The 25,667-nt window shown below is 42.5% G+C and overlaps 1 protein-coding gene across 1 annotated transcript in view; it reads left to right on the forward strand.

The window, feature by feature from the left end:
* PKD1L1 (polycystin 1 like 1, transient receptor potential channel interacting) overlaps positions 1 to 25,667 on the forward strand; it is a 1,739,639-nt gene that overhangs the window by 429,878 nt on the left and 1,284,094 nt on the right. Inside the window, exon 8 of the mRNA XM_086964902.1 lies at positions 20,349 to 21,588. Coding sequence (XP_086821028.1) covers positions 20,349 to 21,588 — 1,240 coding nt within the window. The remainder of the gene's footprint in view (positions 1 to 20,348; positions 21,589 to 25,667) is intronic.

The raw sequence follows: 25,667 nt of genomic DNA on the forward strand, positions 1-25,667 counted from the left end.
GGTCTTGAGGTTCCAAGAGGACCTCAAAGTGAGCCGGGTAATTGGGTTGAACCTCCAGTGGCTCGCATACTTTTACAAAGTGTTGACAGTGCCAAAGAAAATATATTGTGATAGAAGACTGAAAGCATGGTCCTTATAGGGATAGAGGAAATTAAAAATGAGAGAGGACAAGTCCTGGAAGTGTGTGCCTTGCTTGAAACTCTAGAGGAACCAATGTGATAGATAGCTGGTGATATGAATGAAAGGGCGCCCTCCCCATTACAAGCCATGTGTTCCCTTGAGGGCAGTCTAAAGTGGTTTTGGGATTCTAGAGATGAGAATTCCTCTGCTGCTGTCCATGACACCCATTGAAATGGCCATGTCCTCGGTATTGTGGAAAGAACTGGTTGGACTGCTACTTCACAGATTATGAAGTGTGATGCTGCCAAAAGGGTATATCATTGAAGCAATTCCTGAACTAACAGTATTTTCTGTGCAACCAAATAGCAGGGGAAGGCAAGCCTAATGGGCGGGCCATGGCACAACCCCGTTTAAAATGCTCTTTTGTCAAAAGCATGATCATCAAAGGGATTGTTCAAAAGAATAAACTAGACATCATCAAACAGCCAGTGGAGAGCATCCATGCATAGTGATGCATGTCAATAAAGAAGCCCAAGGACCTCACCACTGATTACACAGTATGTAGCCAAAACTGAAGAGTTTCTATTTGGCTGTGTCCTGACCATCATGTAACACTTCCGCAAAATGGTCCCAAAGGTGATCAGGAAGGTCCAGGATAATCATCTGTGCAATGTCCTAAACATGATGAAAGTAACAAGCCAGAAGGCAAGTCGCACTATTATGTAATTTCTGTACCTGTGTAATGCAGGTGCTAGTGGAGTAAATGTCATGGGGAACTGGTATGATCATGTTAGTATTTCATACATCTGACTTAAATATGTTTATTATATTCAAATAAGAGTGAGTCAAAATGCACAGAGTGTCAGAACCTACTGACTTTAGCAGCTTACGCTCTGCGATCACTTGTATAGTGAGTTGTTGCATGCCTTCGGCACACACAATGCCTTGGCTGCAGGGCTCAGAGGCCCTTCACTGCCGCACACAGAAGAAAATAATTAGAGGGAACATTGATAATGACATGGGTGACACCTAAGTGACTACTGCTCGTGTCACAACCTGGAGATAAATGGGCCTCACTTGGAACTACATACTGCAGAAAGAAAATAGGATCCTGCAACTCGCTATAGTAGTAAGAGCTATCCATCCATGTCAATCATCAGGTAGAGTTCTACTATGCTGCCCCTTTATTTAAACATTTGTACAACATACTGATCCCTATTCTTATGATACATGTTTTTAATGACCCAATGGCTTATTTCTAGTTGTTGTACACTTCATGGTTGAATCGATATTGTCTATATTATCTGTCACTGCTGATGCTGTGCATCTACTGTCAATGTGAGAGCTGAAGCTGTTTATTATTGAAAAGTAAATACAGGATATAAAAATGAAAGATAATTATTACTACAGCATGCACAACAATTTAGTTTAGGTTAGGAAATTCTCCATATTGTTTAAATTTACAAAAAACATGCAAAGTTTTCTTTAGGACCCAGCAAAATGGTGGTCTGGTGGAATGGAATCCTTGTTACTTAAATTACTTAAAAAGGAGACCTGCACAAGTTTTAGCAATGAGAAATGTATACCACTAGTGACAGTGGAGAGATGAAACCTGAGGAATGGCGTGGTGAACAAATAATTGGGGAGAGAAATACTTTTTTCTTTCCCAGACCTGCAGGAGTTAGGGTCCTGTGAAGGAAGATAGCATGGATGCGGCTACCAGGAACTATTCAGGGGCCAGAAGGAGATAAAATGGATTTGGTCTACACATAATCAGGGCGTGTGACAAAGTGAAAAGACTGTCACAGCTATGGAAAACCGGCTGAAGAAAATGAAAAGCAGGGTAACTGGAATCAAGTCCACAGTGCTGAACATGTGACTGGGTTGCTGACTATCAAAGTGACCTGGTGGGTAAGGAGATTCAGAATTTCTGTCTTCCAGCAAGGTGCAACAGGGGAATTCTTACAGTTTGAAAAAAGTTACAATGCTGGTCAAGTACCTGAAACAAATGTGATGGTCTTAGGTTTTTCCCTTATTGGCCCAGATTAGTTCCCTTCCACGTCAACCCTGTTGCTGTAAACATAGGGTAAGGGGCGTGGCCGAGCCCAAAATGGCAATGGCATAGTTGCAGAGCTCCTTCCCTAACACAGGTCTTAGCTCCTCGTGCAGTGCTAGCGAGGGCATTTCGGAACACTAATGAGCTTTGCGGGGCCTGTGAAGTACTCTACAGGTGGTTGGAGGGGGCCTGAATCATAGTGGAATGTTGCAGTGTGTGCTGAAGAGTGCTATTGTGTTTTTATCTAGGAACCTAAATCAACATTACTATTTTATGCCCTTGTACGGCTATAATCAATAATATCCCTATAATGACATGAGAATCAGATCCATATTTAGTAAATAGCCCTTGCGGTCCAAAGCACGGCAAAGCTACTTCCTCAGACTCTTAGAAAGCACAATGAGTTCTTTTGACACACCAAACCTCCAGCAACCTGGGAAATCCCCACTTGCTTTTGTTTTGATTTTGTCGTAGAACTCCTGTGAAGCACTGTAAGAACGGCCAGTTCTTAGTGACATCTTTATTGACGTCTTATGTCCAAACCTTACTTCAAACTCGGCACCTTTCGGGTATAAATATACCAACGTTGCCTTAAGCAAACACACGGTGGTGGTTTTGGAGCAGAGCAGCTATCTACTTGCCCGAGAGCCCAGCTGATGCGAGAGCCCACGGACGCTGCCCCTCCTCTTTGATGAGCTGAGAAAGACGCTGTCTTTTTCTCCAGCCGAGAAAATCCAGCTCCGGCGTTTCCAGCCTACCCTTGTGGGTTGCTGGAATATCTAGTCCTGAGGAAAGAGATACCAGACCTCCTACATTCTATTCCCAATATACGGTGCTGACTAAACCCTTAAAGAGAATTCTTGAATCAGATTCTTGGCAAAACCAACTTAACTTAAACTGCTACTTATTTACTCCTTCCCACGTATTAGGCTTAGGTCAGGTACACCGGGGTAGGCGTATTTTAGAAGCACCAGTTGAGTACGTTAGTTAATGTATATATGTATGTATATATTTTATCCATTTTAAAGTATCTTATGGCTAAGAAACCATATCAATGCTTTTACAGTATTATTTCATAATACTCCTTTTACTGTACACACTTTACTTTACATTAAGTATTGCAATTGTGGCAATTCATTTCTCTTGCATGAGAAAGAAGACTGCTCAATAAATTATACCTTTTATTGAAAAACGCCCGTCTCTCTCTTCTCTGCACTCTGGTGAAACAAAGAAAGCACAATTGACTGAGTGAAATAGCTGTCTATTGTTTTCACACGACTCTAGAGATATACTCTTATTCTGAGGGAGCAAAGTTGTCATGTTATATGGTTGTCGGAAGCTAATCCCTTCTTGTCTATCCAGGGAGGTTAAACTCCTCGTTTATTCGAGAAAGTTTCTAGTGACCTCTGAGCTAGCTGGCAAACCATAAGTCTAATATAGTCAGTATAGACCTAGTCAACCTCAGTCCTACGTCTACACTGCAGAATATATTATTCCAATGCGCAGAGCCTATTGGGAATATAGGAACTACACTACAGTGCCCCCCCCCCCCCTAAACTTGCTGTCTGGCCCCAACATCCTAGTTTGCTTCCAGTACTACACAGACAAGGAGGCACTTCTGAGGCAGTGAGGATGCAAGGCCCAATTAGCTACAATGGTTACTCTCTCCAAATTGTCCAAGATGTGTCCCCAATCACAATGGCTAAGTACAGGGCCTTCCACCCCGTGCCCAGTTTTCTCAAGGCCCACAAAATATGCTACAGGTGAGGTATACCAGGCTGGGTTGGGGTTCAAAATCAATCTTTCAAAATTGGTGATCTTCAATGTCCCAGACCGACTGGCAGATGAGTTGAAGCAGCTGACCCCAATTAGATGTAGCACTTAGCACATTGAATATCTGGTGGTGGCCTTCAAACCAACACTGCCTAAAACTAAATAAATAAACCTCCACAGATTGAAAAAATAAGTGAAACAAGATTTTAACAATTGGAAATATAAACTGCTTTCGTTACTGGGATTGATAGCGGCATTCAAGATGTCAATCCTTCTAAAGATTCTGTACCCATATCAAACTCTGGTCCTCTCTATTCCCAAGGACTATATTGAGGATCTACAAGTGGTTTGCAGACTTATCTATGGCACAATAAGGAGGTGAGAATGTCCTAAGGCCATAGCTCCCTCAGACTCTGTGATGGAGGATTGGGAGCTCCGGATAGAGAGAACTACTGTACCACCTCCTATCTCTCCAATATATACACCATTGGACATGGCAAGCGACCGACAAGTAGTGGTGCATGGTGGATCATATGATGACGGTAGGGTCACTTCGGGAAGTACAGTGGAGACAAAAGACTCTAGGAACACCCACATAATATAAATCCCTGGTGACTTTGAAGATCTGGGATAGGTGGGCAGTGAAGAGAGGCATAAGACTTCCCCCCTCTCCCTTTAGCCTGCCCCCTACAGCCCCAATAGGGCAACCATGGATTTTTCACTAGGAAGAAATAGAGAACTGTATGAGATCTGGTGACAAGGTGGATGTGAAACACTTATAGACTTGTTTGAAGGCGGGACAGACAAAACCCTTTGACAAGCCGGGGCATGAATGTAGAAGGCGATAGATACTGCTACTGGCAGCTTCATCACTGGCTCCTCTAACCAGCGGTTAGACAGAGAGTGACCAGACCTTTGACACCCTTTGAGAAATAGCTTATCACGGCCCCCAACAATGCTCATGCAATTTCTAGACTATACCGCATGCTGAATATATGACATGACAATCACTTTTCAGAGAATATGGGAAAGTGAATTAGACATCACCCTTGACACAGGTCAATGGAAGGAGATCCTTTAAAGGGAGACTACAGGGGCCAGACATACTGCCAGGAGCAAGACAACTCTTAAACTCTTATATAGATGGCACTATACACCTCAACGCATAGCATAGATGAATAACGATCATAGCACAGAATGCTAAAGAGGCTGTGAGGAAGGGAGAGGGCACTGACTCATGTCTTGTGGTCTTGCTTGAGGATCCAGGGGTCATGGGACTGGATCCTCTTGTCGATACACCAGATTATAGGTTCAGAGCTAGCCAGCTGTCCAGGGTGGGTCATACTCCTGGGCCGCCCAGATGATGAAAGCTACCCATTGGGGGTAGGAGAGGATGACTGATATCCTTACTAATGGTGGCTACCAAACACATGGTACTGGCATTGTGGGGACTAGAGTATGGTACCCTCAAAGACAAAATAGATTGAACGCTTGTGGTGGCTGATGGGGATGGAAAAGCTGACTAAATGGGCAAGTGGAGAAATGGAAGACTTTGCTAAACAATGGAGGACACTACTGCAGTATTTTCAAATGGACTTCAAGTAACTTACATTCCCGAACAGATGAAGGGTCCTAAGTATTCTAGAACTTTTGAAAATGTATGAATATTATAGTTCAATTCGGTCGACTGAATGAATATCTAAGTCCGCTGATGTGAAATGCGGCATGTGCAAGCTTTGGACAATGTTATGTGGGGGTGGTGGAGCAACAGTAAGTGGGGTTAAAGGTCTAGTGGGGGAGGGGTTCCCAGGAGGGAGTGGGAGGCAGTGGCTCCGGAGGTTGGCAGTTTTGTTTTCTTGTTCTGGAAATCTTGTTGGAAATTTAATAAAAATGCATTCAAACCTTAAATCAACATCTGCCGAAAGTCGCAGGAATGACCGTCCAATGACTTCCGGTGAATGGCAACAGCGCAGCTCTTGAGAATCCACAGTGCAGCTCTCCCCTCACAGATCTGCTCAGATCCCAGAGCAGCTTCTGTGCAGTGCCTGGCATATTGCTTGTGTCTGCAATTCCCTTGGGGTGGGGGGGAGGAGGGGGTGTCCTGTCAGCATTCCTCAGTGGAAATCTGTGGAACAAGATCTCCTCCTAGGAGGTTGAGCGAACATTTCATCTCTTGTCTCACTTTTGAATCTTTTCCCACGTGTAGTATATTAGGGATAGGAATCAGCCACTGGGCCCCTAGAAAGATCGGTCTATGCTTTTGTTGCCAGACTCTTCCCCGCCCAGGATTCTACTTTCATCTTGGGGACATTTTTTTCATTTGAATAATGTTAAAATGCCAGATACCTGTAGTATTTCATCAGTTTTGAAGAAGGATTTGAGCAGAAACCCATTATCATAATAACTTGACGCCTGTGGAAAATGCATGGCATTCACCAAAAGTTGAAGCGTTATACCAGTCTCAAACCTACCAACCAACAATAGTAGTTTAAGGATCACTGGCCGAATTTCCACCCCAACAATGCCACTGTGATCTTGAATCAAATACCAGCAACTCATATGGCATCTTTGAAAGTGAGTTGCAGTTATTAGGATCTGTTTGGGCTAGTGAGCTTTTCCATTAAGTGATAGCCACATTCCTTTATAATGATGTACTCTTTGCTTTATGGCAGAGGCAGCGAACAGAAAATTGTAGTGGATGGTGGAAGAGAAGTGTCAATTATTTAACCAACAGAGGGCTGACATAGAGGTCAATAACAATCTGTTGGTGGCACACACTCCGCAACAGGCACCACCAAAACCACACCCTACTAAAACACGCAATTCATCAACACAGCCATAAACAATGGAACTAATACCTCACACAATCTTCGTGAAATCAACATTGATAATGGAGTGCTTCTCAGATGATGGAGGGCTTCTCCACTCCTCATCTACATGCCTCCAAGTGAGAAGGTGGACTACGAGTCAAATAATAACGAGAACGATAGGCAATTGGATACTGCTCTCTGGTCATAGTTATCGCAGGAAAGGAGAAGCAACTAGTGAAGGAAGCAATCTTTGTATCTCTGAATGTATTCACATTTAATATTTTAATGTAGAACTCGTGGGCTGTGCTGCATATGCGGTATGCCACAAGAAAAGGTAAATGAAGATTGAACAAAATGCCCTTGCTCACTACTGTTGACCTCCTTACCACATTTGCACAAAACAGGGAGAGGGGGTCAAAGGGAAAAAGGTTTTAAGACCTACTTCTAGTTCACTTCCCCAGCTAAGTACTATAAAAAACAAAACAAAACTAATAAGGTCTGAAGGCCAAATGAATTGGCCACACTAGCATGAAGTACACTATGTCCATGAGTGCTATAATTGCCACTTAACAGGGTAAGAGAGTGTGAGCCACATGTGTGAGAAGCAAGTGTAATCACGGACTGGTCAACAAAATCCAGAACAACTTGTTGTGGATAATCATCGAACAAACCAAGTGATCCGTCATATCATTTGATCGTCCACACTGTGACCAGGCCGGTCTTTAGATCATCTAGAAACCATGCCACACAGTAAGATGTTAGTAATGGATCACGCCCACAGTGTGTTGTGAGCCATCAGCTGTTGGCCAGTTAGTGATGGTTGAAAGTGGTGAAAAAACAGTGCAACATAACATAAACGTTGTGGGTCTAAAATAGGGTGATGTGTCAAAACTACTCTTTATTGGAAACAAGGCTCATCCCCTAACTAAAACAACAGGAACAGTGCAAAAGGCAGTATGGAAAGAATGACTGTCACTAATAGGGCCAACATATTTCTGCCTAGTGGGCTAAACGTCCCTTGGCTTTCATCAGGGCCACTGCTCTAATGTGTTGCTACTGTATCAAATCTGTGAAAAATTCCCCCCCCCCCCAAGCCTCAGGTTAAGTTTGTGGCACCGACGGACAGCGCCGGGCCTCGTATACCTGAGCACGGTCCAGGTGAGGTGAGGTCCAGTCCCCTGTCACTTTAGATCACGTTGGATCACGTTGAGTATCCTGGTGAGCAGGAGGATGTGTACATATATGTAGGTACAGGTTGTATCGTTCCTACTTTCACTAGCTTCTTTGAGTTCCATTTTCACTGATTAATTTAAAGTGAAATGTTTTATTTTTCACAGACTTGATACAGTAGCAACACATTAGAGCAGTGGCCCTGATGAAAGCCAAGGGACGTTTAGCCCACTAGGCAGAAACATGTCGGCCCTATTAGTGACAGTCATTCTTTCCATTCTGTCTTTTGCACTGTTCCTGTTTTTTTAGTTAGGGGATGTGCCTTGTTTCCAATAAAAAGTAGTTTTGGCACATCACCATATTTTAGACCAACCGCGTTTGATGTGTTGCACTGTTTTTTCACCATTTTCAACCATCACTAACTGGCCAACAGCTGATGGCTCACAACACACTGTGGACTTGATCCATTACTAACATCTTACTGGGTGGCATGGGGTCTAGATGATCTAAAGACCGGCCTGGTCACAGTGTGGACGATCAAATGATATGACGGATCACTTGGATTGTTTGATGGTTATCCACAACAAGTTGTTCTGGATTTTGTTGACCAGTCCGTGATTACACTTGCTTCTCACACATGTGGCTCACACTCTGTTACCCTGTTTAGTGGCAATTATAGCACTCACTGACCTAGTGTACTTCATGCCAGTGTGGCCAATTCATTTGGCCTTCAGACCATACTAGTTTTGTTTTGTTTTTTATACTCCTTACCACATTTACATAAGATATTCACAAATGTACTCCAGTAGGTTTATTCTTACATTTGGCATATATTCATAATTTGAATTGATTTTACAGGAATCTTCTCATGACAGTTGCAGCTTCCCGGGAGTAACGCTGTTTTTTTTGGAAATTTTATGCTTCACCATTTACGGTGGTGTACATCTAGTGAGTGTGACTAAATTGGTGCCATAGGTCCATTTGCAATTCAAAAATGTTCTTCTCTTCAAAGAAAATATTTTCCTACTTGGGAAGCTGACCGTGGAGGCTCCTGAGTTATGGGGAGGAGCAATGCTTCACTGCTGGAGCCAGCAGGTGAAAACATCATGTAAACTTAAATGATAATTGCGATTCTCCTATTAACATGACCAGAGAATCTGGATTTCATTAAAGACACGGAGGCTAACATTATGCATTATCCTTTTAATGCAGTCACAAGCAGCCGCACTACATCATAAATAAAACAATTCTAAAATGGAATGAACATAGGCTATGAAAGGCATGTGCAACAAACAGACTGCTTCTTTTAAATGCTGCATAATAAGCAAAGTTCTGGATAAAGAAGATCATGAGGAAAAATCCAGAACGAAAAACACTGAAGTTGTTCTTGTGAAGAATCCAAAAGGGTCCCAAATGGAGAAGTCCATTAAGATGAATGGAAAAGGGAGTAAAAAGAATGAAGTAATATCAAATATAATAATAATCAGAATGATAAAATCACAGTCAATACTATGTAAAGAATAGATCGTCCAAGGGAGGGACGGGAGGGATAATGTTAGCCTCAGTGTCTTTATTGGAATCCAGATTCTCTGGTCATGTTAATAGGAGAATCGCAATTTCATTACAAGACTGGAGGCTACATTATGCATGTTGGTAGCCGTGAAGGACATAATCAGACATGTGCCCGATAGGTTTGCAGTAATGTCGAGAAAATGTGGATGCATTGGACCCATCTGCAGCTTTGAAGATATCATCCAATTTAGACCAGAAGGATTTACTGGCCATAGTGCCTCTAATCGAGTGTGCTTCAAAGTTTGATAAGTCAACACCAGCCAGGATCATAGCACTCTTACCCCGTCTTGCAATAGAAGAAGAAGAAGAAATGGCCTTGAAAGGTTTAACAAAAGAAATAAGCAGTTGGTTAATGCCAGGAGGGCGAAGGTCTTTCATTCTATTATCGTATTCTAGCATACAGTTCAAAACACAAAGCTTTTTACACATATCAAAGCGAGGATAGAAAATAAAATCTGACATAGTCTTGGTTCTTCTAACAATTTCGAATTTAACGCCAAACATATCATAAGACCTATAAGAAATATCAAGATATTTGATATCAGAGACTCTACTGCAAGAAATAAGTCATAGGAGAGATGCTAATTTAATAGAAAGACATTTCCTATTAAGAAGGGAATTATCCGGCCAGGAGATAAAAAAGATCAAGAATAGTTTTAACATCCCACATGGACTGGTATTTAGGCCTATGTGGTCTCTTTAGTCTAATGCTTTTCATGACTCTCCAAATAATAACATTTTTACCTACTGTCTTACCATTGACAAGGGAGTGACCGGCATAGACAGCTGACCTATAACAATTAACAGATCTATAAGAAAGGCCATTATACAATTATTCAACGAGAAAATGAACTATATGTACGACAGAAGCCTCCACGGGATCCACGTTCCTCTCCACACAACAACAAAACCATTTTCTCCAAATGTTGTTGTACCTATAATGCGTTCCTGGGGCCCATGATTCTCAGAGGAGAGTTACAGCTGATGACGAAAGGCCAGACAATTCATTGGATTTCCTGACACTTTCCAAGCAAGAAGGTTCAAATTCCCTGAAAGAATTAGATGGTGATCTTCCCCGTCTGCATTTGTAACCAGACCTTGGACCGCATGAATTAAGAAAGGGATCTGGCAGGCCAGTTCCAGAGTTGTTGGGAACCAGGCTTGGGAAGGCCAAAATGGAGTTATCAGAACCAGGGAGCATTGGTCTTGTCTGACCTTCTGGAGCACTCTCTGGATCATTGCGAAGGGGGAAAGGCATAACCCCAAAGGTCTGACCAGGATTGGAGAAAGGCGTTCACTGCAAGAGCGCCCGGATCCGGCATCCAACTGAAGTATTTTTCTAACTGGAAGGTTAATCTACTCGCAAAAAGATCCACATCTAGAGGACCCCAAAGGAAATTTAGGGATCGAGTTTCCAATCGCTGAAATATAAAAGGAACCTTGAGTTCCAATTTGCGGAAACATTTGACTTTCCTGGAAGATACTCCGCTTTCAGTGAGATCTTGTGTTCCAGGCAAAACATTCAAAGTTTCTTGGCTAATTTGGGGAGGTCTGCTGATTTTGTTCCGCCAAGGCGATTGATGTAAAAGACGGCAGAGATGTTGTCCATCTTTAAGATAACAGATCTCCCTTGAAGAGAGTGTCTGAAGCTCATTACAGTGTAGAGGCCTGCTGTGAGTTCTAAATAATGTATATGATACGAAGTCTCTGAGAGAGACCACCTCCATCCTGGAGTGTGGAGGCCTGAGCTTCGATGCAAATGGTGTTCGGGCTGGGGCTTCTTGTACCCCAATGCACAACTGCGAGAACCCTCGGGAGTCAATGCAGTTAGCAAAATGCAGGATGTCCAGGAGTTCCGGTCCCACTTCTCTTGTGACCGCCACGGGTCTCAGCTTTGCTGGGAACATTGAGCAGCATCAGAGATGTATGGATGTCCGTGTCCTGTGTCACAGATTCTTCGGGATCTGGCGGAACCCTTGAAAATGCAGACCGGCAAAGTTGCTGTTGGTGCCTGTTTGAACAGGGTGGTCACTCCTTGACCACAAGGGAGATGTCTTCCTTCTTCCAGTCGAAATGGAATGTCGAAGGTCCAGGATTTATGTTTCAAAGTTTCATCCAGTGTAATCTAAAGTCCTAGGGACACAGCTCCTATACTTATACCAAGTTTAGGGGTTGGACTACCTGTAAGGTCTCTCCTATGGATGGACCTGGGAAGAGGGTGGTTATACCCCTTTCCCTTTGTCCAGTTTCACGCCAGAGCTGGGGCAGAGTACCCCAGCAACCGGTTTGAACTTGGAAATGCATGGAGCACCTAGTGTGCCCCAGGCAGTGTCTGGAAAGCCTTCACTGAATGCAGTCCTCCTTGCCCCAATACACAAAAGCCTGTCTGGGGAGGTGCCAGCACCTCCTTGGACAGGAAACCTATTGCCCAGGCCTCTCCTGCCGGAGTTTCATCCAGCAGCAGGAGGGCAGACTTGTGTCTGTGGCAGCAGCATCCATTTTGTGATGCTGACGCTCTATTTAACTTTAACCAGGTTTACCAGTAGCTACATGTCTTCTCCCTCTAGAAGGGTGGAAAGCTACCCCCGCCACCAGGTCTCGTGGGGGGGGGGGGTAGTATTCCAAAGTGTTTGACACCTTACACAACATGTTTTGATAAAGCCAAACAAAAGTTAGCATTAACTGCAAGGATTATAATGCACTTAAGAGTTTATGGTATGGCTATATCATAGAACAGTTATAAGGAGATGGTTCTGAAAGCTGCAGAGGGGCTCAGCTCATGCTAGGGCACCCTCTCACATAAAACCAAGCACTCCACCTCCAGGATTGTCGAGGTCTGCCTTAGGAGTGGCTTATAGGTGTATATGTGTCTATATGTATATATAGATATAGGTATACTATATCTAAGTAAGGGGTAATTACACCACCTTAACCCAGGCTGTGTGAACAGACCTGTGGTGTCAGTATGGAAGGCAAACCAGGGATGGAACAATACATGCTGCAGCTCCTGGTAGGCTTAGGGGGCACCTATGCCCTGGGTACCTAGGGTACACTCTACAGGGGCTCACAAGAGTGACACAGTAACCAATTTGGTATGTATCTAAAGTACGTGGTATCAATCTAGAGAGAGAACAGCTAGGCTGTGTTGCTGATTAGCAGGGCCACAGCCAGACTAAAGACGGGGGTAACCATAGGAAGCAGACTAATATTTTGAGGTGTCTATGGTAAAGCAGAGAAATTCCAGGGATCCGGAGGGGGTAAGGATAGATATCGTCGAAAAGTAGGTCTTTAGGGTTAATGGATGGTTCTCTCTCAGCCATGTCACCTAATTTCAGATTAACTTTTGAAAGTAGGGCTCTACATCTTTAAATATTGAGGATAGAATTAGCATTATCTAGGAGTACTAAGGCTCTTCGACTCCAGCCTCTGATAAGGTCAACATCAAGGGGAGTGTCATTGATATGACATTCTTCAGACAAATCTAAGATTTTGCTCAAGGGACCCAGGACGTCCAGAAGCCGATCCTGGCAGCCCTTAAAAGCTCTTTTTAAACCCTTTCTCAGGTCTCACCCAACTTAAACAGAAACTTAATTAAATCAGGGTCTAAGTTGGGGGTTTGGCAGACTTTATCTTGAATTGCCGGTCTAGGGCATTCGGACCTAAGGGTCCTAAGAGTCTCCTTTGCCAGAGAATTTCTGAGCCATCTCTGAATAAACTTGGCCACATGTTCCTGTGGAAATCATTGAGAGCTTCTGGGGTGGGAGATATTGAGGAGGGAGATCATCTCTTCACCCACGGGGTAGAGGATAACATCTTTGGAGGAGCATCAAATAAGTCACAAAGTGGGGGGCCCCCCGAGGTAGGATAAGAGGCAGATCTGCGGGGGAAAAAACAATCAAATTACATAAAGAAGAAAGTAGATCTGCCCCGTATTTGATCAGATATCGGCTCAATTAGAGTCCAGAATTTTCAATAGTCACCCATTTAGTTGCTCACCAATTAGTCAAGGCCAGATACAGTTTAGACAGAAGCATTTTTATAAAAAATGTATCATTTTTATTCTTATTTACTTAATACATTTTTATATATAGCACAATTATACAAGGACATTTTTTAGACAATTTTCATGATTATAAGATAAAAACATATATATATATACAACCCATCAACCTTCCAGCATTCAGACTTCAACAAGTTCATACATCGCAACCAATCATACTCATACAAGACTCATTCATACATTCTACTCAGATAAGATTAGAGACAATTTGCTCTGAGAACATCCTGAATATTCCTCTCAGCCGTAGGCCGGGGATAGATGGTAAGTGTTCAGGGTAGATGGTTTCAACGCCGACACGCGTTTCGGTGCCAGGCCCCAAGATAGGCCGCACCTTCGTCAGGGCAGGGAAAAGGAAGGAGGGGTTGTACTCAACAATAGGATTAATACTTCTGATATCCAGGCACTCTGTAGAAAAAACACATCTTTTAGTATAGTGTTTCGCCCCCATTCCAAACAACATTTTATAGTGATATATTCAGTGCTGATCGCATCATTACTCATCACAATAAAGGATCCACAGGTACGAGAGACACTCATTGGTTATCCTCATCCTTTTCTTTTTTAAAAAAAAACCATTTTCAGTATATCAATACATAGGTGAACTAGTCCCGTGATGCTTCAATAAAGTGGTAAAATCCTATATAAGGGGGCATTGGTGAGCTCGAGAAATGGGTGACATACAGGATAGGGCTAATGAACAATTAATTAATAGTAGGCATTCATGAAATCTTCAATACCCATGCAGTGGACCCTCACACACACGCTAATTCACCTGTTGTATTTCTTTTATACAGTAAACATAGCTCATATGAGCGTTCATTCATTCATCTATCTTTTGTGTGTATAATTATACACACTTACGTAATCCATCACATGGGGCCTGGTTTTTTAGGACACTAAGTCTTAAAGCATGTTACTCAACCCCATTGCACATTAAAGGCGCTACCTGGCGTTCAGGTGTACATCCGCGTGTCACGTGCCGTTCAAGCATCCTTCTAAGCTCCATGGCATTTAACATTTGTTTATATAACGTAATAACGTTACCTGGAATTCAAGTACACCTCAGCGTATAATGTGCTGTTAGGAAATTAATGACCAGTCTTTTTCAATAGATGGCACGTTTTCAACGCCTTCGTGAGGTCCTACACAAAAGTAATAATCATTTCTCAGAGTCATGTTTACCGCAAATAGAGCCGCTATTCTCTAAGGTTTAACAACTCCCTTCTTACCTAGATAAATGTTTTGGAGGGCGAGAGGCGTGGTATGGAGACAGGTTAGGATCGATGGTCGCGCTCTACCTAAAAACAGAGAGATAAGTTAAAAACCCTTCCTTTCCGATGCCGGGATAGAAAACATAAGTAGCTGGAGGTCAGGGGTTACCTGTTAGAAAGCGTTTAGCCGTGTAAATGATTGCATAGCTTTTCGTCCTCTGTGGACCAAGGAGCTCTGGTAATAAGCAGCTCACAATACGCCTCCGCGTTCAGTTAGAAAGACAGCCCGGGCGGTGATTTCACCAAGAGGTGCCGTCAGACTCTGCCGGGAAAAGTATGCAAATAGAAGTTAGCATTTAAGCTACACGTAGTCGCATAGATGCGTGCAGAAGGATAATTTAAAAAGACACAGCGACTCACTATACTCCGGAGTTGGCTCTGCTCGATAGAACGAGTAAATGCCACACCTTCAGTGAGCTTAGACTAATCAGAATTTCGAACGTTTAGCCAGAGAGAGCTTCAGCGCGAGGTACTTACACGGGCGGTGTTTATGGCGATTCCGCTTCGTTCCTCATCCGGCAACCGGTGGACGACAGCTCCACACCCTGCTTCCACCTTTTTAAAGGGTGGAGACAACACCAAACATTTTTCAGGTGCGCTCAAACGATGAGCGGTATATGTGAGATGGAAAATCCGAGTCGGATTCCTAATTCTACACAAAACCCGAGATGGATTAAGCCAATCCGGGTCTTTATTTTGATTTCAAAAGGTGCTGAAGTAGCGAACAGAGTTTAGGGAATCGTTATTTTCTCACGTGCAGGCATCATTAAAGTCGGAGTTTGCCGCGATTCGGATTTTTATTTAGATTTTACTTAATGTTATAGGTTGCGTGCAGGATATTACAAGGTGCTATGGAGGCAAACGGGGTTTCAATAAATCGCGTTTTCCCATGGACATGCTTCATTCAGGCCTGTGTTCGCCGCATCCAATAAAAAGATCCAGAAGACCTCCCTCTTTTTCCGGATGCAGGTAGTGTTCTTGCCTGGGACTTCTCGGATCTTTTCTAAGATGGACCATCTTATGTCATCTTCAGTGTGTTTCATTTTGGTCCAGTGGGCAACGAGGGGGGCACCCTGCCTTTCATTTCGAACATTTCCTTTGTGCTCACCCACTCTCGTTCTACATTCCCGACTGGTTTCGCCTACATATGGCAATCCGCAGGGGCAGATGATCACGTAGATTATGTTAGCTGATCGACAATTGCTCATAGAGTTCAGTTTTATCTGGCGATGTCCGATGTTGAGAGATTCGCCCACAATAGCATTAGGGCATATGTGGCAACTGCCACATCGGTGGTTTCCTTTTACTGGAGGAGCAAGCAGATTGCTCGTCAGGTTGAGTATCAAGGTCTAGATCCTCATCGTCAAAGTCGCAGACAAATTCATCATTAGGGTTAGAAAAATTCCCTTTATCATCAGAATCAGTCTCTAGAGTATTATGAGCACTTTCAAAAATTGTGCCGCTAGGGACATCCATCTTATTTGCTCCGTGAAGGGCAGCCGTAGTATTTGTGCTGTATGAGACACCAGAATAAATTGTGCTGCTAGGGACAGCAGTAGAAATTGAGGTGCGAGGACCTCCTTGAACACTTGAGGTGCAAATACCTCCCAATGCATTTGAGGTGCTAGGACCTTCGATAGTGCTCCTCAAAGGCTCAGAGTGGTTAGATGTTTTAGCTCATTTCCCGTAAGAAATATTATGGGTAGTGAGCTTTTCACTGGGGTTGCCCTGATCAGAGGAAAGGGGTCTTTTAGAGGACATAACCTCTTTAAGAGTATCCATCATAACAGACCTCATTTCCTTCTGAATAACATTTTTAAAAGTTTCTTTACTAATATTGGGGGAGCTTTGAGCAGCGTCATCAGAATCAAAATCTGACATGATTGCTGAAAAAGGAAAATAGTAGTGACAGCCAGAAGAGTAGTGATTACTTTTGAAGGGCTGGCAATATGAAGATTAGGCTGGTCAAAAAAGCAAACGTGCCAAGCCTAAATTATCAGTATAAGGGTTGTTATATAAATAACTTGGATAATGTATATAATTTTTCCCCTTATTTTTTTTGGGCAGTAATAAAATGAGCCACAATATAAATAAATTAGATTATCTCCCCCTTTTTTTTTTGGGACACTTTAAGCTATAAAACGAGCTAAAGCGGTGAGAAAACGAAGAGATCGGTGAAAGTACAGCGTTAGCCAGAGCCAAGCAACTGACACGAGTGCTCGAGCAGCTGACGCTGTGTTGAGTTAGAGGAATGCACCTTGGAAACGCGAGCGCGTGGCGTTGTCGCTGCCAAGGGGCATTCCTCTGTTTCTGTGAGAAGAAGCGATGTCTGACGCTCAAGCCAGGAGCGATCCGGAGATAAAGAAAATTGAAGGCATCTTCACTCAAAAGAGGACACGCTTCAAGCTCGTTTAAAGAGCACTTCAAAAAACCCCAATCAAAGAAGTCAAGGGAAGAAGGTGTGGAGATGTCAGCCTGCCCGAGATTTTAAGATAAGTGTAAACCCGGGTGAAGGGAGGGGGACAGGGAGGCTGAGGACCAAAGATTAGACATCAGAGGGAGGTGAGGGGGGGATCTCCACATGAAACACATATATATAAAACATTACATTTTTGGCAAAATAGCAATGAAAGTAAGAGAAGTAAAGAGAACTTATCTGCTTGTGAGCCGCATTTAAAAGAGGCAGTCTGTTTGTTGCACATGCCTTACATAGCCTATGTTCATTCCATTTTAGAATTGTTTTATTTATGATGTGGTGCGGCTGCTTGTGACTGCATTAAAAGGATAATGCATAATGTAGCCTCCGGTCTTGTAATGAAATCAAGCAATTTTATTATAATTTTATTTTCATACCAGAGCCGACTCCTGGAGGTGGGGCCATCCTCTGACAGTAGCAAACATGGAGGAGGAGTGGTGGGCGCTGCAAATGTGCTTGTCTGTTTGGCCGGCCGTCTCAAGATGGCCAAAGCGACATGCACACTTTGATATCTCCAGGCTGTTGCATGGACAACAGCAGGCACAGGCTTCCAGTCCCTGTGGGAGCGTAAAACCAGCCCGCTGTGCTCAATCCCGTCACTTCTCTTCAGCTAGGCAGTAGTATTACCAGTGTGAGAGCAGCATCTGGATTGTTGTTTGAGAGCCTATGCAGAAGAGCACTGAGTCTTCAGGTAAGCTTTTTTCCTTTTTTTTTTTTATTGCTCCCCGTGCTGCCCCACCACTTTACTCTGCAAGCAGCTGCCACTGGAAGCTGATTTTTCAACACCCCCACCAAATTTGTTGGGAGATTTCCTTTTACCCACAATGGATAGGGAATGTATCTGCCCCTTAACATTAAGAAATCCAAAATGCATTCAGGGTGCGAATGTGTCTTCCAAATGTTTTGCTTATAACACACAGTGCAAACCCATGGCATTACCCCACCATTTCAAACCTCACAATAACAGAGTAGTTGCCATTATCAGGGGTTGTATTGTCTTGGCACTTGCAGTGGATCTTGGTCCCAAGTAGTTAATGCTACTTTAATCCACATCAGACAAACCTCACGCAAAATACAAACCTCATCAGACAGTAGTCAAACAGCTTTAGGAGTAAAATGACTGTCCATAGGGAAGCAAATGTCTTCTGGTGGCTAGTCGTTAAAAGGAATGTACAGGGATGTCTTTAGCCAGAGAGACTAGAATGTAGTTGTTTAATGGCTCCAGTCATGCCCAGTGAAGTTAAACACTGCATTCGAAGCTCCTGCCTTGGATGGCATTCATAATTGCATTTTAAAATGTTCTCTGGATTAGGTAGGCGGATTTTTTTCATACTAAGCTTCCATTCGTATATTATTCATGGTTCCCTCTCTTTGATTGCCCCAGTTTAAAAAAAAAGGCCAGCTTGCCTTTCCACAATCTTTTAGGTTGCTTTCTAAAGGAAAGTGTTTTTGCTAAATTAATGTGGTGCCCTCCGGAGGATGATTGGAAGTTTGCCACATTGTTCTATGGTTGCAAGCGGGGTTTAGACTGTATGTGTCCATAACCAGGTGTTTTTTGTAAAATCCACCAGGGTATGTTTTTAATAGTCTAGCGTAAAATGTATGTCATATTTGCGACTTGCAATGCGTTTATTTTTGTATTACCTTTGGAATAAATTGATAACCATTGACATTCTTAGTGGGCTTTTAAGAACTATAGAAAACATCTACAACAACACTTGACTGCCCATTCAGTTGTCTCAGGCATAATCTCTGACACTTTAGGAGTTGGAAATTGATTACTCGGAGTGTGCCTTGGCACCAACAATGTTTGTGTCTTTTTGAGTGTTTTCTCAACCTGCCTTAATAAGATGTGAACCTTTGATCCTAAAATGTATTCTGTAAATCCCAGCCCCCATATGTAGGTAATGATACAGCTTTATTTGACCTGACCCCCCCCCCCCCCCACCACCCTTTACCGGCTTGCAAGTACAACTTGGGGAATTATATATGGGTATGCAGTAAATATTAATTTTACTGTTAATATTTCCACAACACAAACCATACTTTTTGGAAAGTAAGGTCAATTAAAAATTAGTGGATGCTTAGCGAACTTGAGAGAGTCAAAACCTTGAAATACTTTGGCTACCATATGAGCGAGATCAGGTTTTGGTAAAAGCACTTAAGGAGCATTATTTTTTTCTGGCTTAGCAAAGGTGAAAGCCTGGAAGAACTTTGTGATGTTTGGGACAGTCTGTGCTCCCAAAACCCAACTTTGGTTTTGTTGTGTGGGGAGGGAAAGGTTGACTGATCATTAATAACCTAGAAATGTTTTATTTCTATACCGCAGGTACGAATCATATGTTGAGGAATATTTTCATATGACTCTCACTCAGAACACTAAAAAATTCACACACACCCTGGTCACAAGCAAGCAGGACTACGGGGACACCCTATGTGCTAGGATCAACAAAAAACTCACCATAAGGCTGCAGACTATTTCAGAATTCGGCGACCAGAATCACTCCCAACCTCCGAAGCCGCACTCACATTACACCACACCTGAAGGAGCTTCACTGGATCCCCATTCACAAACGATCACAATTCAAACTCCTCATCTACACTTACAAAGCACTACTTAACAATGAGTATACCTCAACAATTGCATCCCAATTCCCATTCTTGTGTTAATTCATGGTCTGCTTGTTGGGCCTTCGCTCCCAGGGGGTACTGGACATTACCCCTTTTTCTGGTACCCAGTCGAATAAGGGCACCTTTTCGATTGTCTGATTACATTTAGAATATATAGTACTTTTTTAAACAGCCGTTGTAGGTTACATCTCTACCATTGCGTTGCACTAACGGGCAGTGTTCTCAGCTACTAGGTAGACAATAACAGTTGATGTAATGAGTGTTCAGGTCTTTAGAATGTCGTTGGTGTCCCTCCTAGAGACTAAGCTCAGAGGACCGCATATTGAAGAGAATTGTTCTTAGCAGTACATCAATGTTCAATAAGTGTCATTGTTCTTCCTGCATTAATCGCTGTTCTCTTGTTTTCTAGGCTGTTGTGCAGAAAAATCTCTCTAATTTGACTATCACAAGCAAAGACGGGTATGTTGTACCTACTGAACAAAATCTGAGTTTCGAAATAAAGCTGTACACAACGATGCAGCAACTTCTGCTGTTCAACATCTCCTTTGAAACTGGTGAAATGCACATGCACATGCACAGGCTAAGTGATGAGTCTACTTTTAGCTCTTTGGATCATCTTCGTCTGTTGGAGGATTATGGACTGCAGAGATGCCAGATGCACTTTCACATCTCCCATTACTACAGGAGTGCAGGCAATCATTCTGTTACTGTTAGTGTTGCTGCTGAATCTAATGTGGTGACTGCATCTCTTTGGCAGCAAGTGCAGGTATATGAACCGATAACTGCGATTTTTCCAGTGCCCGATTGGAAAAAGTTTGTTCAAGCTGGAGCTAATGTCGTTTTTGTGGTCAACACCACGGGCAGCCATTTTGGATCTAAGTGCCATTGGAACATTACAAAGAGCGATGAGACCATCTTTACTTTGGTTGGGTCAGAATGGAGCCTCAAGTTTTGTTTCACAAGTCCAGGATTTTACTTAATCTCTGTTGAGTGCTTCAATGTTATTAGTGCTAGCGGATTCCATGACCATGTTGAGGTTCAGGAGGTTATATCGTCCATTAGTATTTCAGGGTCAAGTCCCAAGTATGTTCAGCATGGCCATTCCATAACTCTTACGGCAGTAGTCAGGCAAGGATCTAGCATCACATTGGAGTGGACCTTTACTCCAGACGAAGCTCCCATTGTGAGCACCCTCTTGACAACTAGCTATGTGTACACTCAGCTCGGATCGTTCTTTGTTACGGTGGTAGCTCAAAATAATGTCAGCAGTGCCCAAGCTAGTCTTGAGGTCATAGTTCAAGACCCGGTTGGAGAGTTGCTTCTCAGGTTACCTGACATTGTTACTGTTACCCACCCCACTGGAATAAGCATAATGACTACTTCAGGAACCAACATTTCTTTGGAAGTGTTTCTCAATCTCACCCTCATATTTTACACCGCCAGTTGTTTGCCAAGTTCTTCAGTGGAGTTTCAGCACATTTTTAATACAACTGGCCAAGTGGAAGTGGTAGCTCGAGCTTGGAACCAGGTGTCCTCTTACGCAGTGCAGGCAAATGTATCCGTGGTGGAAGAACTTTACGTGGTTGATATTAAAGTAGTGAATCCACCTGTTGTTGGAGAGGATGTTATTTTAGCTGCAACTTTGAATGGTGAGTGCTTCTTTTTTTTTTTAGTCAAATATTATCTTTTTTAACGGATTGTTTGTAAAAAGTGTGAATTTTTAAGTCTAGAAACCTAGCTGTTTTGTCTGTGTCATGTGCAATGGAAATGAATCTTTTTTTTGCAAACAGCGATGTTTATCTATGTCCTCTTTTAACTCTTCGGTTTCCATGCATTCTGAAACTTACTTACATGGTACATATCTAGCTTGACACCTGTATGTTCTCCATTGGCCAAAACAAAAACACCCGGTATACTGGTATATTATTTCTTTTATGCCATGCCAGACATTTACAGGGCTTCGCCAAGGAAATGCTTCTCCTTGTCCCTTCGCCATCGACTCCCCCTTCCTCCCTCCAAACTCTTCCTTTTTCCCTAGACTCCCTCTGACTGGAGCAATGGAGTTACGGTCCCACCTCCTATACCTTAAACAGGAGCATTCTTTCTCTCTCATTCTACTTTCGCAAATCTAGTTAGTATATCTGGTGAAGGGGGTCACCTGACATTCATTACTGCTACGTGTAGTTAAAGATGATGAGAGATACAAAGGAAACCAGTGATAACCACATTACTAGAGAATATTGTCTATCTTTTGTCACCATCCTCTAAATGCTTTGGTATTATTGGGTTGCGGTAATAGGTTACCGGTGTTCGGTTCAATTAGGTCTCAGGAGAGTTATTTCCGAATGTGCCATAATACTACAATAACCCTGATCTCTGGAAAATGTTGTAATTCCTGTCTGATGAAACTGATATATTGTCCACAATATATTTGCAATATGTATTGTTCACTATAGTGATTTTACAAGTTGCATCGTTTCTGTCATAATGGGCATGAGTGGGGGGTGATGACACTTCCTATAAATGTCATAAGCCATGCAGCCTTATTTTTTATGGTAACATTGGGGACCTTGGACTTATTGGGAAGGGGATATTTTTTTTTTAAGCCGTGGGATAAATACTATCACCAAATGAAAACTTCACACATTTAAACCAAGTGGAGAGAGTTAACCATTCTAATAATAATGTCTTATGTAAACAGCAATTTTATCCCGAGTGCTTTACAAGGCACATTTTTGTATTTAAGTATGATTTCCCAATCAGACTTGATACTCATTTAAACAACAATTATGAATGAATTGCTGAGTTGGCCATTGGGGGGTTGTAAACTACAATCTTATAACCAAACGCAGATCCAGATCTAAGTCTGCGGAGCTTTCTTAATACATTTAGTTAGTTTCTCAACACTAAGTTCTGAAAATAAGACCCGCATTAACATCGACATATGCTAAGTAAAGGTACAGTTTTAGACTTCTGTTATGGTTCTTTTTCTAAATTATATTTGTTTTTAAATTAAGTCATATTTGCATCACAAAGCAGTAATTTTTTAACAGTCGAGAGGCCCAACTATTTTTCACCTTTTAAGACCTGATACCTTTTTAATTCTGGCTAACTTCAAATTGTCTCCTAGCAAAATACACAACTATTTAATCGTCACGCTGTAGTCAGGGACCGTCTTGCCAATTGCCATATATAAATGAAATATATCAACACCCCCGATAATGTGCAAACCGTATACACTTAATACTGACTTTCATTGACAAGTATAATCATCTGGAACTGTGATGATAAAAGAGGGATGGCATTTATTCTGAGATGTTACGTCATGTTACAAACATTTCGATATCAGGCTTATGATGTTTCTGTGGTCTGTGTGTGTACGAATAATTGTGTGCTTTCCTCAAAGTAATATTGTATGGATTTAACTTACATGGGGGCAGGTGACTGTGGACAATTTACCCACCCGACGATATGAGCTGGATATCCCAACCTGCACCCAAACTGCTCCATTTCCTATAAATCCTCTTTGGAAGATCGTCAGATGATTTGTTTGCGTTTTTAGCATTGTATACTACAGCTAACACCAGGAGAAAAGAGCAAGGTGGAGAGTAAGTAGGGTGTATGAGCAGGCGAGGAGATGACGAGTCTGCAATGGTAATGTAAAAATCGGCTGTTTGGCCATCAAAATATAATCCTAATGCAAAAACAAAGGCAGACTTGATGACTGCTGGAGGTAGGCAAGTGGTCAAATAAGAATGGTTTGTGGGGTCTCTCTCTTTCTCTCTTTCTCCACACACACACGCTCATTCCTCTATAAAAGTTATACCAATGTCAGGGCAAAGAGAGTGGGAGACTAAGAATCTAAGTTAAGAGCAGACCGCAAAAATAGGAAAGCTGGATAGACTTGGAATCCCCAATCGCCATCTAATACATATATGTCTATACATCTGTAAGTACATCATGATACAAGTACAGAAACGGATTTAGAGGCTGAGTTTGTGACAGTACAGGAAACAGGGAGATGGACAGTCTGGTGGTCCTCATGTATCAATGATATCAGTGTATATAATTTATGTTATGCCTAAATACATTGCAATTATCTATCAGTCTATGAAACTGGAAATGTGTATGTAAATGAAATCGCCATTGTGAAGTTATAGTTAGGTCACAGTTTCCAGGGAAAAGCGTTTTTGTTTGCTAATTGCTTTGTTGCTGTTTCATAAATCTACATGATGCTTTATAAAAAGACATCCAGGGGCCAACATGGAAAAAAAAGGTAAATAACATTTTGAATTGTGGTAACTACTGTACTTCCATGGGACCCAGTGTTGCCCTCCCAAGAGGTACTGTGGTACTCCGGCAGCTGCTGAAGCTCCACCCCCATGGTGCTGCAGTACCTTATAGGCTTCCCTGTGAACACTTGCACTATACAGTGGTACCATATTTGGAAGCTAAGCTTTAGCCGAAGGTACTGCGGGAGTACTACAATACACAAACAAAATTGTGCCATGTGCAATAGTAGGTTTGGGCGCAGGTCCTGGCCGAATGCTCATGAACTGGCTGGTCAGAGGTCACGCAGCCAGTGGGCTGACTATTGACGTTGGTGCTCATGACGTGGCCTGCGAGGCCCTGTGGTTTACCCCTAATGTGTGCTGTGAATATCAAGGTGGGCTGAAGGGTGCGTGCAGTGGTGGGGTTGGAATACCGCAGTGGGGTTGAGTGAATGATAAAAAAACCTTTAAAAAACTGAAATCCACTGAAAAAACCCAAAGGTTAAAGTGACATTATAGATGGGTGTTGCAATAAGATAAACTGACATTTAAAAAACAAATTAAACTCAACATTTATAGTTTACTGAGTAAACTATAACTTGTCACCCCACGATTCACTGCATATGGCCGCACATACCACAACACTCATAACATGTTGAATAACGACATTGATGACGACCTAAATGACGTTATCCAGGCATTGTGACAGCGTCCTATTGGGGTTGTGGACTTGAAGTAATTAAACACACTACACCTGTAGCCACTTTTCTATTTACTTTAATGGGATCACAATCTTAAAGAGTTGACTTGACCACAATTTGAAGTAGGGATGGGCAAAATGCTTCATTTCACCTGTAAAATTGGCAGAATTTGGCGACTCTGTGTAATTCTTCTAACGCGGAGTTTCAGACAAAATCCGCTAATCAGCAAAATTGTTTCCCACTAGGCTCCAGAAATGTAAGCAAGATTTGGCATCTACCAGAGTGATTTTCTAGCATGAATTGTCACGGTCAGAGTGATGCTTCTCTTGTAGATTTGCTACAGCTCAAGTAGATTTTCTACTTGAACGGCAGTAAAATAGGATGTTGTTGACCAGATTTTTCAGCTCTGCTTGTGCTACTGACGATAAATTGCAGCTTGACATCCATACTTTCCAAATGTGGGTGGAACTCTGCGGAGTCTCGCAGAGCTTTTATGTAACACTGCGAGTTAGACCCACCCCTAAGTTTTAGTCAGGAGGTTGAGAGGTATGAATTTGATACTGAAAAGGCACCTTCTGCCAGGTCCAATGGACAACCCTCTGTAGTTTGGTAAAACATTCTACATGAATTCTTGAGATGAGCACAATTACATGCAACATGAACAATCACACTTGCCTTACACTATTTCCATGCTATCCACCAACACATGTACACTCAGTAATTCTAAGCTGTAAATAACTATGGTGTTCTCAATGT

The sequence above is a fragment of the Lissotriton vulgaris genome, chromosome 4_1, assembly GCF_964263255.1.
Source record: "Lissotriton vulgaris chromosome 4_1, aLisVul1.2, whole genome shotgun sequence".
NCBI lineage: Eukaryota > Metazoa > Chordata > Amphibia > Caudata > Salamandridae > Lissotriton > Lissotriton vulgaris.